Source organism: Marmota monax, unplaced genomic scaffold, assembly GCF_021218885.2.
Source record: "Marmota monax isolate L192 unplaced genomic scaffold, Marmota_monax_Labrador192_F-V1.1 WCK01_AAM20220418_F8-fsc00036, whole genome shotgun sequence".
Classification (NCBI taxonomy): Eukaryota; Metazoa; Chordata; class Mammalia; order Rodentia; family Sciuridae; genus Marmota; species Marmota monax.
The window spans coordinates 5,046,779-5,059,892 of NW_026694491.1; the positions used below are offsets into that span (position 1 = coordinate 5,046,779).

The 13,114-nt window shown below is 35.3% G+C and overlaps 1 protein-coding gene across 4 annotated transcripts in view; it reads left to right on the top strand.

The window, feature by feature from the left end:
* The window catches only part of Nr2c1 (nuclear receptor subfamily 2 group C member 1), a 52,814-nt gene extending 44,348 nt beyond the window's left edge, over positions 1-8,466 (top strand). For all 4 annotated transcript variants that reach the window (XM_046419314.2, XM_058571295.1, XM_046419315.2 and 1 more), the window contains 4 exons: positions 497-636; positions 2,676-2,813; positions 5,076-5,181; positions 6,409-8,466. In XM_046419314.2, the coding sequence (XP_046275270.1) occupies positions 497-636; positions 2,676-2,813; positions 5,076-5,181; positions 6,409-6,583 (559 nt within the window). In that variant the 3' untranslated portion in view covers positions 6,584-8,466. The remainder of the gene's footprint in view (positions 1-496; positions 637-2,675; positions 2,814-5,075; positions 5,182-6,408) is intronic.
* Positions 8,467-13,114: the final 4,648 nt, after the last annotated feature.

The window sequence follows — 13,114 nt, forward strand, 5'->3', positions numbered from 1 at the left end:
CAGTTGGTAGAGTGCTTGCCTTGTATGCATAAGGCCCTGGACTTAATCCCCAGCAACACACACAAACACAAAAGGCTAATTGATATATATACACATACACACATGCTTTTTTCAGTGGGGAGGGTACTCGGAATTTAACTCAGGGGGTACTTTACCACTGAGTTACATCCCAATCTTTTTTATTTTTATTGCTGAGGCCCTTTCTGACTTGCTGAGACTGGCCAAAAACTTCTGTTCCTCCTGTCTTATTTTAAGTTTATAATATTACTTTTAATTATTCTTAGAAACTAACTGATAATGAGCTAATATTTAAATTCTAAGCACTTTTCATCAGTTGCCCTCAGCTATGCAAAACACAGAATTGATAAATCCTTGCTCAGTTGGTGTTTCTAAGTAATTTTAGTTCAGTAATATTTTTAAGTACATGGATCAGTTTTGAAGTTTATAAAATTTATTTTAATATTTGATTTATACTTTTGTTTTTGTTTTTTAATAGGCAAGAAAACAGCATATCATTGGTAAAAGCTTACTGGAATGAACTTTTTACTCTTGGCCTTGCCCAGTGCTGGCAAGTGATGAATGTAGCAACTATATTAGCAACATTTGTCAATTGTCTTCACAGTAGCCTTCAACAAGGTAAAAAGCACCTTATTTATTACCTTTTCCAGGATATAGAAGGAGGCATCCATTTTATAGAAGGTTATGACTAAAGTTAGATATCCTGATGATTATATTAATGTTTTAGGTACCTACCCTTTTAATGCAATTTTTATATTTTCTTTTTTAAATATTTATTTTTTTAGTTGTAGTTGGACACAATACCTTTATTTATTTATTTATTTTTACGTGGTGCTGAGGATCGAACCCAGGGCCTTGCGTGTGCTAGGCAAGTGCTCTATTGCTCAGCCCCACAATTTTTACATTTTAAATAAGATTTATTAATCATCCAAAAATACTGTTAAATGAGAGTGCAGCAAAATTGAAAACTAGGATATTTAAGTCTGGCAGGCTATCCTAGTCCATTTCCTGTTGCTGAAGCAGAATGCCTGAATTGGAGTTATTTGTAAGAAAGAGGTTTATTTTGGCTCATGATTCTGGAGGTAGAACAAGCTGGCACTGCCATCTGCTCCTCTTCTTGTAAGGGCCTCATAGTAGAAAAGCAGAAGGGCAGGCAGGTACCTTTAGGAAAGAGAGCACATGGCTAGTGAGGAAGCCAGAGAAAGTCAAGGAAGCCAGACTTGATTTTATAACAACCTGCTCTCCAAAGAATGAATCTCAGTCTTGAGGAAGACATTAATGCTTCTTAAAAAGCCTTACCTCCTAACACCCCTACATTGGCACCCAAGTTGCAACATAATGGGACAGATCACATCCATAACATAGCCCAGACTATTTTTGACCAGACCCTATGTATTTTTATAGTACAGTACAGAATCCAAAAAGCTAATGTAGAGGTGCTCAAATCTCTAAACCATATATTTCCCAATTTTAAAACTGCTTTGCTTCATTATAGCCCTTTGATTCCCAGTATAGGCTGGTTTCATACCAGTTCAACAGAGTATATTCTCTCATGTGCACAAAGGAAGAGTCATGGAACAACTTTTACTTTCTTTTTCCTTTGCTAGATGCCAAGGTGATTACAATTGTCATTCATTTCAGGAGACAAGCAATAACTGGTTTATAAAGTACTTAACTTTAGAATGGCTTATCACTATAACCAGGAGGGTGTTTCAGCCTTTTGAGCTCAGGAATGCTTTTTACATTGGGGACTACTTTTTAGTTCCTTACTATATTCTGGTTTTCATTATTTTACATTATCTTTATTTTTTTTTTAATATTTACTTTTTAGTTGTAGTAGGATACAATACCTTTATTTCACTTATTTATTTTTATGTGGTGCTGAGGATCGAACCCAGGGTCAGGCACGTGTGAGGGGAGTGCTCTACCTCTGAGCCACAACCCCAGCCCTTACATTATCTTTAAATCATCTGCTTTCTCCTCATATTTAAGAGCAGAGAAATCACCTTAAAAATCTCATTTTCAGTAGATCTATTAGAAGGCAGTACCACATTTCCATCTTATTTATATACTTCTATTCCTAATTCTTTTCTTGTATACTTGTAGTTTGCCACATACCACCTACCTTCAGAAGGGCTATGGTTGACTAATTACTAATGTCTTATACACATCCTTCCACAGTACACTAAAATATTTACTGTAAAACTTTTTTTTTTTTCTCAGTTTTTCTTTTATCTTGGCAGGGTTTGTTTGTTTGTTTTGCTAAATATTTGTTTCATTATAGTAGTATTGCTAATTCTTAAAGATGGGTTTGTGCATTATTTTTTCGATCAATATGAGCTTAAGTAAAATACTGTTACTATATTTGGAGTCTTTTGTACTTTGGCCAATTTTGGGGATGATTGTCTCTAAATCTTTCCTTCTCAAAGATGTTTATTGAAAGAAAATGTTACCTTAAGTGTTACTGTAATAACAGTTTAGTTTTTGAATGAGCAATATCTGAAGATGATTAGTTTCATCTATAATTATATTCTGAATTTTAAACATTTATAGATTGATTATATTCAAAATTAGAAATCAGTAAGAAGGAAATATCATGCATCGAAATAGTCTTATGTTTTAGATGAAAACTAGAAGTGTTTGTTTTTTAATTAAAGATAAAATGTCACCAGAAAGGAGAAAATTGTTGATGGAGCACATCTTCAAGCTACAGGAGTTTTGTAACAGCATGGTTAAACTCTGCATTGATGGATATGAATATGCCTATCTGAAGGCAATAGTACTCTTCAGTCCAGGTATATAAACATTTACTTCTTAATTAAAGTACAGTGTTTAAGGAAATGGGGAAATTGAAACCCTCATACATTGCTGGTTGGAATGTAAAATGGTGCAGTTGTCTTGGAGAAGAGTTCATTAGTTCTTCAAAATAATAATCCTGGAATTACCACTATGACTGGAAGTTACACTCCTGTCAGTCTAAGAGAAGTGAAAATATGTATCTACACAAAAATATGCATATCAGGGCTGGGGTTGTAGCTCTGTGGTAGAGCGCTTGCCTTGCACACACGAGGCACTGGGTTTGATCCTCAGCAGCACATAAAAAAATAAATAAAAATTGTATCCATCTACAACTTAAAAAATATTTTTTAAAAATGTGCATATCAATGTTTTATAGCAGCATTGTTAATAATAGCCCAAAAGTAGAAACAACTCAAGTGTCCATCAACAGATGACTGAAGAATCAGCATATATATACCATGGAGTATCATTCAGCCATGACAAGATGTGAAATTCTGATATGTGCTCTATAATATGATGAACATTGAAAACATCTAAGTGAAGGAAGCCAGTCACAGTGGAACACATATTGTTTGATTCCATTTATATAAAATAATGCAGTGTGGGCAGATGTGAAGAGAAATTAAGTACATAACCGTGGTCAATAGGGTCTAAAGAGCTAGGACACTGAGGAGTATCTCCTAATAGGTAGAAAGTTTCTTTTTGGAAGGACAAAATGTTCTAAAATTAGATTGTGGTGATGATTGCACAACTCTTACCAACAAATCTTCCTTGTATTCTTTATATTGGAGAATTTTAAGGGTGTTAGACATCTGAGAATGAAAAGGAAGGTTGGAAAAGCAGTGAAGGCATGTATAGACTGTATTTATTTGGGTTGTCAGGTCAACATTGAAATTTTGTAAGTATATTTTGTTAGACATAATAAATACCAGAATGAGAAACAATTGTTGCTATGTCAGGGGGTTAAATTCTCAAACATCTTATTAGACCTAGTTTCTTACTTTCCTGCCAGTTTTCTAGTTTTCCAAAGACAAATGACAGAAAGCTTTCAATGATCAATTTATGAATAGGAAAAATTTAAGAGTTTTTATTAGGGTCTGTTTTTCATTTTGCTATGTATTTCTGTCCCTGTGTGTCATAATGAAATTATCTGAACAAATTTTTCAGTGATAACAGTAAGATAATTAGAGCTTATTTGTACTATTTATTCTAATGTTCACATGATTTAGTAACGTGTCTCCATTTTTCAGTGGTGCTAGAGATTGAACCAGGGCCTTGCACATATGAGGCAAGTGCTCTGCCACTGAACTATACTAGCAGCCATCATATGTCTCCATTTTTATCACAGGCAATGTGCCACCTTCATTTTCTATAGATGAAAGTTGAATGCATCATTTTTATGAAGTTCTTTTAGTATTCCCAGTTTTGTGAAATGTTACAGTGACCATTGAAATGCTTGTGTAGGGGCTGGGGCTGTAGTTCAGTAGTAAAGCACTTGCCTCGCATGTGTGAGGAGACACTGGGTTCCATCCTCAGCACCACATAAAAATAAATAAAGATACTTGTGTGTTCATCTACAACTAAAAAAGCAATATTTAAAAGAAATGCTTATGTAGATTATTTTACATTTTTTGATAGTGATAATGTCTATGTTTCACAATTTCATAAGTACTTTGTTACCTAACCATAGTAGGGTTTTTTCCTTAAGAAAAAAAAAAATACTAAAATACCTTCTAAATGCACATACTATTAATAAAAGATACTTCTTTAAGCTGTATCATTTTGGTTGTTCATTCCTTTTTAAAACCATAAAATGGTCAAAATCTCACTGCCTTTGGAACAGAAAGAAAACTTTTGTTTTTGTTTTGTTTTTAGTTATAGATGGACACAATACCTTTATTTTATTATTTTTTTTATATGGTGCTGAGGATCGAACTCATGCCTCACACATGCTTGGCAGTGCTATACTGCTGAGCCACTTACCCCAGCCCAAGAAAACTATTTATTTTGGTAACATCCAGTGATCTCATTTTTTATTAGATGCTAGAATATGTATATGAGAGAAAATAATTCAAGTATGTAAAGTCCAGTGTTTGGTATATAATAGGTGGGCTTAATAAATATTTGTGTAATAAAAGTGCCGCGCATTATATAAATTGGCTTCTTTTTTGACTAAACTATATTTTCATCTCCACTTTCAAGATTTCATTAAATGAACATTCAGAACTAGGGTAACAGTATATTCTTTATTGTTTCAGATCATCCAGGCCTAGAAAATATGGAACAGATTGAGAAATTTCAGGAAAAGGCTTATGTAGAATTTCAAGATTATATAACCAGAACATATCCAGATGACACTTACAGGTATCTAGATCTTAAATACTATACAATTAAATTCATTTAAAAATATTTTGTGAGTCTTATTATTTCATTATTTTCCAATATAAGAATAATCAAATGTTTTCAGCAGCATTATCTTTGGACTAGCTAATGCTACTGGAAGCAGTAGTGTGACTGGGATGTGGCTCTGTGGTGGAGCACTTGCCTGGCATGTGGGAGGCCCTGGGCTGATCCACAACACCAGAGGTGAAAATAAAGGAACAGTTCATTGTTGTGAGTACTTTACGTATAGTATATTCATCAGTTCTCACATTTTATATGGTAAGAGAGACAGGATAAGTAACTTGTTCAGGGTCACTGTTTGAGGCATCCACTGGGAATCCTGGAACTTAACCCCACCGATGAGGGGGGACTACTGTGTGATAAGGATTAAGTCAGTTCATATGTGTGAAGTGCTTAGAAGCACACCTGGTATGCAATAAGAGCTATGTAAGTGTGCTTATATATAATGAATAAAACAGTTTAGCATATTTCAGACTAATAAAAGAACATTTTATGTATAACACTGTGTTATACCAAGTCATGTACATTTATAAACCAATTCCATCAAGAAAACCAGCCTTGGTTTATCTGACTAGTTTTCCTACCCTGCTTCCTTTCAGTTCTGTGGATGGGGCTCACCTGCTGGGAACAAACAGGAACTGAGTATTTTAGTAGTAGAAATGTGCTATACAGGAGCTCTTGTCTCATTTGGTCTCAATTGTTAAGGCAAGGCCAGAGGAGGTTTTGCATAAGGGGCAGTTGAATCAAGGTTTGGTTCCAGTGGTCTTGATTCCATGTTCTATAACAACTGCTATCTGTTACACCATTTCCAATAGTTTTTTTTGCAGAGCATAATCAAGAAAACTTATTGAATCTCATATATCATAATAACACAAAACATTGCATTTGTACAATCTGAAAGGAGTTGCTAAGTCATTCTTAATTGTATAACCTGACCCATGGTTTAATAATTTAGTTACCTGGTCCTTAGATCCAAGTGGGACAACAGTTGAGAACAAGGCTTTCATGTAGAGCCTTTTAGACTACACTGGTATCCAGGTGACTGTCTTAGGTTTTACACACAAAAAGTAGATCTTTATTAAATTAGTCTACAAGTAATAGACATGCATAAATTACTAATATCTTTCTACAAAATCTCTAGTATTTTCAACTTTGTTCTGCTGCCCCCTTTTTTCTTTTTCATTTTAGATTATCGAGACTCCTACTCAGGTTGCCAGCTTTGAGATTGATGAATGCTACCATCACGGAAGAATTATTTTTCAAAGGTCTCATTGGAAATGTACGGATTGACAGTGTCATCCCACATATTTTAAAAATGGAACCTGCAGATTACAACTCTCAAATAATTGGTCACAGCATTTGAAAGCTGAGATCATAGTGCATAAACTTATTGTTCTTTTCCAGAACACAGGAAAACACCAAATTGTACTCATGCTTCCATAGTATGTGCAAATTTTGACTTTAAAGACTAACCAAGGGCTGGGGATGTGGCTCAAGTGGTAGCGCACTCGCCTGGTATGCGTGCGGCCCGGGTTCGATCCTCAGCACCACATACAAAAAAACAAAGATGTTGTGTCCGCCAAAACCTAAAAAATATTAAAAAAAATTCTGTCTTTCTCTCTCTCTCTCTCTCTCTCTCTCTCTCTCTCTCTCTCTCTCAAAAAAAATTCTCTCTATTAAAAAAAAAAAAAAAAGACTAACCAAAATTCAAGGTATTTTTATTTTAGCTTCCTTCAAAGAAGACTTTTTGAAGTGACTGGGCAGTCAGCAGAAATATCCCTTTCTGTCTTACATAAATAAATAAGAAATACTATGGATTTGTTCTTGGTAAAGATGACATCTGAAGCTGTCACCTCCAGACCATCTAAACTAAGATTTCTATTTTATAAAGCAAATAAATTAGTCTCTTTTTTTCCCCCAAATTGTGTTCTATTCATATTCAGCTTCATTTTGAACTAGTACGAACACTTAGTGGTCAAATATCCTTACAAAGAATTCCGTGCATTTTATTCTTCATAATGTAATCTGTTTAATTACCATATCAAAAGATTATTTTATGCTCAATGGTATAATGATAAAATTAGAACTATAGGAAATAATTGAATATGTATTTTTTTTACTTTTGTAAATATGATGTCCTTAAGCATATACCACTCATTGCTGGCAGTGAGATATAGGTCATTTGTGATTTTTAGTGTTATTATACCTTATTAGTTACAAGCACTTTTTATTTACATGGCAGCAAATGGTTCTGAGAATTGGTTTTGAGAATAAGGTGGCATTTGTGGTTTAATTTTTTTGGTTTACTGCTGTGTTTTAAACATAGTAGAGACTAACTGAACCCAAAATGTTTCAGTATTTCAAAATAGGTATTAAAATTGTTGTTCTATTCCATAAAATAACTCTGTCCTTTCCCTCTTTTCTGATCTGTGTTGTAGCTTCTTATCCCTGCTCTGGGTTTTAGCCAATTCCTTTTAGGTTATTAAAAAATACCCTAAATTTGTTAAATAATGGATTTATCAGAGCCCATCCATGTTTCCAAAGCGAGTTTAACAAAAAAGCAATTGATCAAAGATAAAGGAATATGCACTGATTTTTCACTGTAAAATGGAGGAGAGCTGCTTTAGCAGTAGGTGAGGCTCACCCTGAAACTGTGGTGTTGCCACAACAGCATCTCAGACTCCTGGGATGCCTTCCACAGTACTGTTACAAGCACAGCTGGTTCTGTTAAATCTCTTTACTCTGCTTTCATGATGAATTATTTTGATAAATTGCTTGTGGGTTTTTCAAACACAAATATAAAGATTTTATTGCACTCATTACATTTTTTAATAAGGAATTTTACAATAGAGGAAAAGTTAAAATTTGCAGGTGATGCAGATTTTACTAATTACTATTTTTAGTAGTAGCCAAAAAGTTTCAAAAGTATCAACTTACGCTTTTTACCAGTGTATTAAGGAAAATTTTTTTCCCTACTTAAATTAAATCATAATTTTTGTCACCTTTATTTTATAATTATCAGCTGTGAAAAGCTTCATTTAATATAAAATGCCCACCTGGAAAAGTCAGTAGGTTGATACCTTTTTAATCCAAGGTAGTAAGCCAAGGATTCAGAAAGATAATTCTTTAAAATAATGTACTAATGATTAATTACATTGTTACTTTCAGGTATTTTTCCTGATTAAATTTGTAGATATATTTGGAAGTGTTTTTAAAACTATATTAAAATGTGACTTGCATTACAAATTTCTGTATCCTGCCAGTATATTTTATTTCAGTGTTTATTTGCTCAGTATTTGGATATCCTTCATGTCATGAGGCTGAGAACATAACTTAGCAGTAGAAATGTACGTTATCACTTGAGGCCCTGGGCTCAGTCCCCAAGACCAAAACAAAAAACATTTATGTCAGTATTGTAGGAGCAAAAATAAATAAATAAAGCCAGGCACAGTAAATAGTGCATACCTGTAATCCCAGGGATTTGAAGGACTTGAGACAAGAATATTACAAATTCTAGACCAGCCTCAGTGACTGAGACACTGTCTGAAAAAAATTAAAAGGAGTGGGGATTTAGTGCAGTGGTAAAGCACCCCTGGGTTCAATCTGCAGTAGCAGATTATATCCATTGATGGGGAAATGGATAAGTAAATTGTGGTATGGTACCCAGTGAAATACTATGCAACACCAAAAAGGAGTAAATTGTCAATGTGGATGAATCCCAAAAATATGGAAAAAAGCAATCCCAGAATTATACAGAAGAGTATAACTTAACCAGTTCATTGGGGGGGGGGGTATACTCTTGAAGAGTAGTACTTATGTGGTAAAACTGAGTTTAAAAAAGCAAGTCTTCCTGGGTGTAGTATTACACATCTGTAATCCCAGCAGCTTGAGGGGCTGAGGCAGGAGGATTGCAAGTTCAAAGCTAGCCTCAGCAATGGCAAGGTGCTAAGCAACTGAGTGAAACCCTGTCTCTAAATTAAAAAAAAAAAAAATAGGGCAAGACAGTGGCTCAGTGGTTGAGTATTCCTGAGTTCAATCCCTGGTACCAAAAAAAAAAAAAAAAAGGCAACAGACTTAGTAATACTTAATTTAGAATACTACTTATTTTTAGTGGGGTAGGAAAGTGCAAACAAGAAGGGATATATAAAGGTGTTCAAAAGTATCAATAGTGCTCCAGTTATCTATTGCTTCCTAATCACCCCAAAGCCTGAAAGAACATAGATTTGCTTATGAATCTACAACCTGGACAGCCTGATAGGAACAGCTTGTCTTCTGCTGCATTCAGCCAAATCTGGGTCTGCTCAAGGGTGGGTTTGGAATCTATGAAATCACTCACATGTCTGGAAGTTGCTGGTGGCCATTTGCTGAGGTAGGACTAAAGCCAGAATGTATACACAGTATACGCTCCCTTTGTTTGCTTCCTCACAATATTGACAGTTCTAAGAACAAGGGTAGACAGCCAGGTGGAAGCCACTGCCTTTTGTCACGTGTCATTCGAAGCCATCCACTGTATCTGCTGTACTCTGTTCATGAGAGACACCATAAAAGTCTGTAGTTTCAAAAGGAGGGGAAATACTCTGCATCTCTTGGGGAGGAGGTAGCAAGCTTCTAGAAGAACATGTGGAGCCAGAAGTGTACTGGCCATTTTGAGGAAAGGATATTGTATCTCAGCAACCTCACTTAGAAGGCCAAGGTAAAGAAGGGGTTATCCAGACAAGGTTGGGGGGGGTGGGAGGCATGACTTTTGTCCATATGGATTGCTTATAAATTGATACATACAAAACTTTATAAAGTTTAAGCTATCGTATCGCTATGGACTAAAAGAATAGAACAAATTAAAAGAGCCCTTTATGCTGGCAGGAAGACAGCCAAAGAAACTACTCCGCTATGTGCCTGTCCTCTTGTAATTTCCTTGTGGCTACTGGGGCAGATGTTAAGAGTGAGTACAATGGGGAAGTGATCGTCTTTTCTCGCCTGTTCTCAAACCAAACAGTATCACTTGCTTGCCATTTTGTTCATTGAGGCAAAGGCCTACCAACATTCGAGGAGCATTAAACTGTGTGTGTGTGTGTGAGAGAGAGAGAGAGAGAGAGATCGTCAAGCAAATCCAAGAGTGGCAAAAATTCTCTTAAATTTCTGGAGCCAGGCGTGGTGGCGCACACTAATCCCAGCAGCTCAGGAGGCCGAGACTGGAGGATCAAAGCCAGGCTCAGTAATTTAGCAAGGTGCTAAGCAACTCAGTGAGATCCTTTCTCTAAATAAAATACAAAATAAGACTGGGAATGTGGCTTAGTGGTTGAGTGCCCCTAAATTCAATTCCTGGAAAAAAAAAAAAAAGGAAGAAAGAGTTTTTTTAAGTCATTTTTAGAAAATACATTATCACAGTATTCTGTTTGTTAAACTGGATTGTAGATTCTTAAGATGAAGTACACACCCTTGGCTGAGTATAGTGGCATATGCTTATAATCCCAGCTACTCTGAAGGCTGAGATAGGAAGTTTACTGAGCCCAGGAGATTGAGACCAGCCTGGGTAACATAGCAAGGCCTTTTCTCAAAATATAAAAACATACATATGTATAAACCTTCGTATGGACAAAGGACATGATAAGTAAGCACACACAGCTGAAAAAAAAAATCCATGCAGATGATAATTGAAAGTGTAGGATAGCCAAATTATATATATGACAAAATAGACTAAGTTGAAAATCATCACCCACAAGAGACTAAAAAAATTGTATAGTGATAAAAGGATCGATTTCTCCAGGAAAATATAACTTACTTATGTACCTAACATTGGAATACCCAAATATAAGTGAACACTGACAGAACTGAAAAAAAATAGAACAATAATTGTAGGAGATTTTGAAATCCCACTTTCAATAATGGATAGAACAACCAGATGAAAGATGAATCAGAAAATGGAGGACTTGAGCAACACTTAGACCAATTAGATCTAACTGAAGAAGGGCACTCAACAACAGCATAATACATATTCCTCTCAAACATACATAGGACATTCTCCAGGACAGATCAAATGTTATATCACAAAACATTTTTGTTTTTGTTTTGAATCAGGTTTTTCCTATGTTACCTAAGTTATCTTTGAACTTGGGCTCAAGCAATTCTCTTGCCTTAGTTTCCTGAGTAGCTGAAATTACAGGAGAATTCCACCCACCTATAAAACAAGTTTTGACAAATTTTAAGGAGACTGTATTAAAAATATCTTTTCCTTGGGCACGGTGACACATGCCTGTAATCCCAGCAGCTCGAGAGGCTGAGACAAGAGGATCGCAAGTTCAAAGTCGGCCTCAGCAAAAGTGTGGCACTAAGCAACTCAGTAAGACCCTGTCTCTAAATAAAATACAAAATAGGGCTGGGGACAAGGCTCAGTGGCCGAGTGCCCCTGAGTTCAATCCCTGATTACCCCCCCCAAATCTTTCCTGACTATAATGACTATTAACTTTATACTTTGAGGAACTGGAAAACAAAAGTTAGCAGAAGGAATAATAAAGATTAGAACAGAAATAAGAAATGAAAAAATAGTTGGTTTTTGAGAAAATCAAATTTGCCAAATCTTTAGATAGACTAAGAATAAAAGATGAAAAAGAAACAAAAGGAGACATTAATTACAATTGATGCCAAGAAATAAAATGTTGGGGCTGGGGATGTGGCTCAAGCGGTAGCGCGCTCGCCTGGCATGCGTGCGGCCCCGGGTTCTATCCTCAGCACCACATACAAACAAAGATGTTGTGTCCGCCGAAAACTAAGAAATAAATATTAAAAAAATTCTCTCTCTCTCTCTCTCTCTAAAAAAAAAAAAGAAATAAAATGTTCATTAATAAAAACACAAGGGGCTGTGGCCTGGGGCTCAGTGGTAGGGTGCCTGCCGTGCACGTGTGAGGACCTGGGTTTGATCCTCAGCATCACATAACAATAAATAAAGATATTTATTTGTCCATCTACAACTAAAAAAAGTTAAAAAAAGTAATTCTGTATCAATAAATTGGATATCTTGGAAAATGAATAAATTACCAGTACATGCTAAGAAAGAATGACGAAGAAATAAAAAATATGAACAGACTTAAAACTAATAAGGAGATGAAATCAACAATCAAAAATAAAGAAAGGACCAGGACCAGGAACAGATGGCTTCACTAGATTATTCTACCGAATATTGAAATAATGAATACCAATCCTCAAATTCTTCCAGAAAATCAAAGAGAAAGGAATATTTCCAAAATCACTTTCTAAGCTAGCACTACTCTGATACTAAAATCAGAAAAGACATAAGAAAACTACAAACCAATACCCCTGATGGCTATCAATGCAAAAAAACCTCAGCTAAATACTAACAAACTGAATTTGACAGCACATTCAAAGGATTATAGACCATAACCAGCAGATTTATTCCCGGAATAAATCTGTGGGTGGTTCAACATACAAAAAAAAAAAATCAGTGGAATCTATGACATAAATAGAATGAAGAAGTAAACTACATAATCATCTCGATACAGACAAAATTAAATGTTATTTTATGATAAAAAATAAATAAACTAGGAATAGAGGGAAAGGAACTCAAAAAGACCGAGTGAAAACCTAAAACAAAATACTCAACAGTGAAAAACTGAAAATGTTTTCCAAGATTAGGGACAGGCAAGGATGCCCACTCCTATTTAACATATTAGTGGAAGTCATAGCCACAGCAATTAGGCAAGAAAAAGAAAATCATCAGTACTGGAAAAGAAGTAAAATTATTTCTGTTCCTCAGATGATGTAACTTGTATGTAGAAAATCCTAAGGATTTCACCAAAGACAGGGGATGTTGCTCACTAATAGATTGTTTGCCTAGCAGATCCTAGGCCCTTGGTTCAATCCTCAGCACTGCCAAGGGGAA